This window comes from Camelus ferus, chromosome 3 (assembly GCF_009834535.1).
Source record: "Camelus ferus isolate YT-003-E chromosome 3, BCGSAC_Cfer_1.0, whole genome shotgun sequence".
Lineage (NCBI taxonomy): Eukaryota > Metazoa > Chordata > Mammalia > Artiodactyla > Camelidae > Camelus > Camelus ferus.
This window is the reverse complement of record NC_045698.1, coordinates 30,027,666-30,033,880: the sequence shown is the minus strand read 5'-3', so window position 1 is coordinate 30,033,880 and position 6,215 is coordinate 30,027,666. Positions and strand designations below refer to the sequence as shown.

General features: G+C 44.9%; 1 protein-coding gene across 1 annotated transcript; it reads right to left on the bottom strand.

The window, feature by feature from the left end:
- Nucleotides 1-2,511: 2,511 nt before the first annotated feature.
- Nucleotides 2,512-3,051, bottom strand: ANXA2R (annexin A2 receptor). The gene has a single exon (XM_006191926.1). The coding sequence runs from the start codon at nucleotides 3,049-3,051 to the stop codon at nucleotides 2,512-2,514; it is 540 nt and encodes a 179-aa protein (XP_006191988.1).
- Between the last annotated feature and the right edge of the window lie 3,164 nt (nucleotides 3,052-6,215).

Below are 6,215 nucleotides of genomic sequence, written 5' to 3'. Positions count from 1 at the left end.
GTCAATAACGCTGCTATGAACATCGGGGTGCATCTAACTTTTCAAGTTAGTGCTCTTATATTCTTCAGATAAACATCCCGAAGTGGAATAACTGAATTGTGTGATAGTTCTATCTTAACTTCTTGAGGACTCTTCATACTATTTTCCAAAGTGGCTGATCCAAGTTACACTCCCACCAACAGTGTATGAAAGTACCTTTTTTGTCACATCCTCAGCAAAACCTATATTTTTTTTTTTTGTCTTTTTAAGGATAACCATTCTAACAGGTATGCAGCAATGTTTTATTGTGGTTTTGATTTGCATTTCCCTAATAGTTAGAGATGTTGAACATCTTCCATGTGTCTATTGAGGTCCTCTGCCCATTTTTTAAATCCTTTGGCATTTTTGTTGTTTTCAAGTTGTACGAGTTCTTCATATATTTTGAATATTAACCCTTGATGGATATGTGATTTGCAAATATTTTCTCTCATTCAGTACTTTGCCTTCTCATTTTGATGGTAGTTTCTTTCACAGTGTAGAAGCTTTTTAGTTTGATGTAGTCCCATTAATTTATTTTTGCTTTTGTTTCCCCTGCTGTTTCTAGACTTGAGAAAATAGCTGCCTGCTAGATACCTTGCTGTTTCACAGTCTCAATACTGAATTACATAAATTAGCAATTGTGTAAGAAATTTTGCCATCATAGACGTATGAAAACTCCTTTTGCTTGCTTGATAGATTCTACAAAAATTCCAACATCCTTCTTTTTTTTTTTTTTTTAATATACCCTGGGTTCCTGCTTTGGCTGTTGTGGAAGGACAAGGAGCTGAGGCAGGGGTGGCTGGTGCCATGCAGGTTCAAGGCAGAAAAAAAAAAAAAAGGAAAGAAAGAAAAAGAAAACTGAAAAATGGAGCACACACCCCCATTACTAGAAATAGTTATAGGTAATGGCAGCAGCAATCTATGCTAGAAAAGCTTTTTCTCTAACAATGAAATGGATAGTGAAATACTGCAAAGACCCCAGCTTTCTACCAGCAAAGAGCACTTCTATGGTATTCAGCATTGCTAGTCAGCTTCATAGCCAAAAACAACCTAAGACCATAATTTTACATATTGCTAGTACACTGTTTAGTACCAAACTTATTCTACAATATTTAATAAAAGACTGGTGTCTAGATGTATATTATAATTTAAAATGTAGGGAATTATAAAGTGACAATAAGAGCTTGCCTGATAGAGTGTAACACTGTCTGCTTGGTCTATAACAGTCCCAGTAATCAATCATTCCTACTACTGCTACTTTGGATAGAGTACACTGTGGCATATTTTGGTGTCAAATAAGTTTTGCAAAGAAATTTGCACACAAAAGGGTAGAGTGCATAAAACTCTGAATTTTAGAATTGCTAAAGGAACCGTAAAACTGGGTTACATACTGATTGAGGCACAATATCCAGTCTGCAGAGGTGGCATATGGAATCCTGGCAGGGAAAGGTGGGTGGGGATGACAGAAACTGGAGAGATGAGGCGGAGGGATTGTGGGAAATAATTCCCGAGGGAGGAAGCCCCCGCTTTCAGGGACTTGTGAGCTTAATCCCAGTGCAGGGTTTTGCCCCCAGAGAAAGCACAGCAGCTGAGAGAGTCTCAGATAATTGTAGTTAACATTATTCAGCACTTACACTTTGCCTGACATTCTGTCAGCGCCCCTTTTCAACCCCGAATTTGGTGGATGCTATAGATCAACACCATCCAGGAAAGAGAAGGCAAGGGCCTTGGGGAGCCGCCAGTTTGAAAGTGGGATATGAAGCAAGCCTGATCTCTCCAGAATCTGGCCGCAGAAACTCCACACTACAAAGGACAATTGCTGGCTTTCCGGTGTCCAGGTACCAAGGCCTTCCCACTCCACCCCAGCTCATTGCCTCCAGGTCAGCTCGGAGGTGCCAGCTGGAAATCAGGTTTCTGTCGAGTTAGAGGAAGGAAGGACGCGCCCAGGAAAGTGCCTAAGGGAAACAGAAGCTCTGCACTGCTGGAGGCCAATGCTTCTAGATGCCTTTGGGCAGCAACAGTCTCTGGAAGACTGGGAGCAACTGGTTGGTGCCGCAGGTGGACTGGGAGGGAAAAGGGCCAGGGCAAGGGAGCAGGAGTGTTTCTCGGGCTAAGTGGAGTTCTCAGGAATGCTGGCTACTCTTTGCTGGATCTCTTGGAGCCCAGCAATTGTGACTCTGACAATGGCTCTGCTGGACCCCTGATCGCCGGGTATGCCCAGGAGACCCCACCGACTTTTCCCCGCCCAGCAAATCAGGAGACAGAGGGTCCCGCGCTAGGACGGCACCAGACACTCCCTCCGCTGCGCCTCCTTGCTTCCCCCAAAGCTAAAGTGGAAACACATGAGAGAGGGAAACGTTGGAATTTCGTATAATTTATTAAGTAAGCGAAAGAAAAACTCACAAATGTCTATGAAGACAAATTCTTATATGATTGCCAAACTGAGAGGTGTTATTGTAACATCTGTCGCAGGGGATCATCTAATGAAGGATCTCAGCGGAGATGAGGGCTCTTGGGCCGAAACGCTGCAGGGGAGGCAGCCCAAGTTCTTGGCGACAGCGCATTGGTCCGCTGCCACTTGTCTTGAGACTTCGAGTTGTGTCTCCCCAGGCCAGGAGGAGGGCGATGCTCCAGATGGGTCTTTGAGGTCAGAGGTCTCGGGTTCCAGATTTTGGGTCCTCGATGTTGGAAGACGAGCCCAGAGAAGCTTTGGGGGCGGGCGGCGGCCGCCTCTCCTGGGGGCGCCTGTGGCTCCTGGCGTGTCGTGGTCATTGGGTCCGGGGCGGGCGGCGAGGTTCTCTGCGCTCTGGGTCCGTGTTTGGGGCAGTAAGCGCGCAGAAGCCCGCAGGGGGTAGAAAGTAGTTCCCGATTGAAGTTCTGGTTGTCCCAAGAGAGGTGGCCCAGCTTAGGATAGAAAGGGAGCTGCCATTCCTCAGGGTCCGCTAAGCTCAAGATTTGCAGCATCTCTGGTTCCTGGGACTTCTCTGCAGAATCCCAGGCCTCCCGCACGCATTGAGGAAAGTTCTGCTCCATCCCTTCCGCCACCGAGAAGGGGGAAAGTTTTCAGGGATTCCCTTCCTTTTGAATTATTATTCTGGGCTCTTATGCTTCCAACTAGAGGGTATTAGGGTGGATGGTGCGGTTTTCCTCAGCTTGGTAATTGCTTCAAAAGGCGGGACCTGCGGAGATTAAAGGAAAATCCAATCATCTTGGATGGGACTTTTCCAAGTTGAATTGATTTTGTTGATTCAGAGAATTAAAGTTTTTGTGCTGTTGTTGTTTGTTTTTAAAAGAATGACAGGTAGAGGGGCTCTGTCAAGACAAGTTATTTGGAAGGTTAGTCTTTTATGAAAAGTATCCTAAATGCCTGATGCTTTTAGGGGAACTGTATACCCACTGATTCTCAGGGCCCTTCTGTTTGGAAAGTACTGTCAGATTTTACCGAGATGATCAGAATGAGACTTTGGCCATCTTTGCATGAAATCACACTGCTGTCAGTGAGACAAGTCAGACTCACACCCTGGGCTTCTGTTGTGGATTTCTAAGTCAAAACATTTTCAGAATTTCAGTCAACATGTAGGAGGGGAGGGATCAAGGTCTCGAGGGAGCCAGACACAGACCGTTTGGGTACAAGTTCTATCATTTCTGTAAGACTCAGCTAGTCATCTGGCCTCTCTTGCCTTCACATTTTTACCTGGATGACAGCTAAAATTTAATGTTTTACAAGGTAGCTTTCATGATTAAATTGGATAACAAAGGCCAAATAATTAGATACCCCAGGCAGAAAAGAAGTTGTTCAATTACAATTATTATTTTCATTATCATTCTTAGTGAGATGATCATGGACATAAACATAACATCAATGAATAACAAACCCCAAATGCTGTCTTTTTGTGTGTGTTTAATCTTAGTGGACCGCTTTTGCCTTCTTGTGTCAAATCGATAGTGAAATTGCATTCCTTTACATCCTTCCTCAGATGTTCAAACACTCTACTCTGTTGGCAAACATGTCAGTGCATCCAAGCCTAGATTTCCTTCATCAGTCATTTATCTATCTAAACAAAGTCAGTTTAATTCGAAGAGTTTTAAATGAGCACATTTTGACAGTCTGCCACGAGCAGGGTGCTGTGATGGGTGCTACATACACAGAGCTGTAGAACTGGCTCCTGCTTTGGAAGGTCTCACTTCTAAGGGGAGAGCAGAGTCCCAGTTAAGAGACCATGAAGACACAGCCAAATGTTGTTTCCTATGGTGGTTGACTTGATGGCAGGAATGAAAACTCTAAAGTTTAAGATGTTTTAGAGGACTCCCAAAAAGCCAGTCTTTTTGCACAAGGTGAGGAGAAAAGACAATGGTAGGGATAAAAGTGAGAAAAAAGGAAACAGAAATAAAGAAGACAATCAAAACCAAAAAATGAGAAATAAGTAAATAAAGAAAGTGGATGCAAGTATGGACTACACAAAAGGCAGAGGGTTGGAAACTCTGGTCAAGACAGCCAATAGAGGGAGGTTGAAGGGGTTCATTGGAGCAACTTGAATCTTTGCAGCTGACTTGGGGGTATGAAATAATTCAAGGCAGAAAGCTCTGCTGGGCCAGGTTTAAGGGAAAGACAATGACTCTGTTCCCTTTGAAGTCTCAGCAGTGAGCTTATTGGCTCTGGTGCTGCAGAACCTTCTCAGAGAGTTGTTTGAACACCACTAATTTCCCCCAGAGGGTCAGGGGCAGCTAGCCTGTGTTATAGCTGCACCAGAAAGAAGCCCCTACAGTGAGAACCAGCAATGTGGTCAGACTGCAGATGACACCAGTCACCAACAAAGTGGGGATCACCTGATTTCAGACAAGGTCTACCCATTATTACATGTAGTTGTGATGTCTTAATATCTCTTTTAATCTGCAAAATTTCCCCATCTCTTTTATTTTTCCCTTTCATTTTTTTCACAGAAAATGGTATAATAAGCACAATGTCCTACCTATTTTTTTAAAAAAATACTTTTCTGAGTATCAAGAATAGGACCATTCCACTGACACTGTGAGCCAGCAGGGAGCAAACTCATTCTTCACTTTTGGGCATGTGAAACAGCAAGGTGTCTACCAGGTAGCTGCTTTCTCAGGACAAGAATGAGGGGATTTCAAGATGGGAAGGAAGAAAGAGTATTTCGAGGATTCCACAAGTGATCATTGAAATTGATGTGCAATGATGTAGATGGATTTGAATAAAATCAGTCCATTTCTATACCAACAATAAGTTTTCATCAGTTTTTAGGGAAAAGGGTGGCATAGGAGAATATAGATTTGTGAGGAGAGGTCACAAGGATACATGTAGGCAGGGATGGGCTTCCCCTGCTGAGAGACAGCAGTGAACTATTAGGGTCACCGTGTCCTGGCCACTCTAGTAGTCAAAGTTATATGTCATTGCTTCACTTTGCATTTGTTTAATCTTATTGAGCCCTGACCTGGGTCCTAGCTCCCCTTTAAGGCACGGGCCCACCTCCCCACCCCACCCACTTCGAATCCTGGCTCCACCCACTCAATCAATTGCACAGACAGAGGATAAGGAAACAGGCTTTAATCATTGTTCACAACTGGAATACACAAGAAGCATGACAATTCAGAGTAAATCTACTAGAAAGGTCCTTAAGATAGTATAGATTCCACAAAGAGAGATTTCTAATTGAAAAACCTGTCCATAATCCAGGAAGAAAAGGACAAGTAAGGAATGTTCTGCACCAGAGACTTCAAGGCTCAACCCCTAGCAAGGCTGGGGCCAGGGGATAAGTCCAGCCAGGTAGAATGAGGGCCTCCATTGGGGTGACTCAGTGACTCCAGTCCAGGGCATGGGTTGAAGGGTCGCCTTGGGGTGAGCACAAGGCTGTGATCTTTTCCTTGTTGAGTTCCAGCCTCAGTTTTCAGCAGCTTCGGGGTTGGGGTGGGAGGTGGCCTGTCTTGGACTCCTGGGAGGTGATCTGGCCACAAGTCTGTCCACCTCCGGTGCTGCTGGCATTTCCTGGCTGGTTCAAGCCCTGTTGAGCTGCGCGGCCTGTAGCTTTGGCTTCTTCTTGGTGGGACTGTCGCTCCATCCTGGATGAGCCACTGGCTCCTGGACTTCTGGGTCTCGACAGCGTTTCTGGCTGCTCTCAACTTGCGGACCGTTTGCATGTTCGGTGCAAGCACGAAGCGGCCTCTCACATGCACCATAG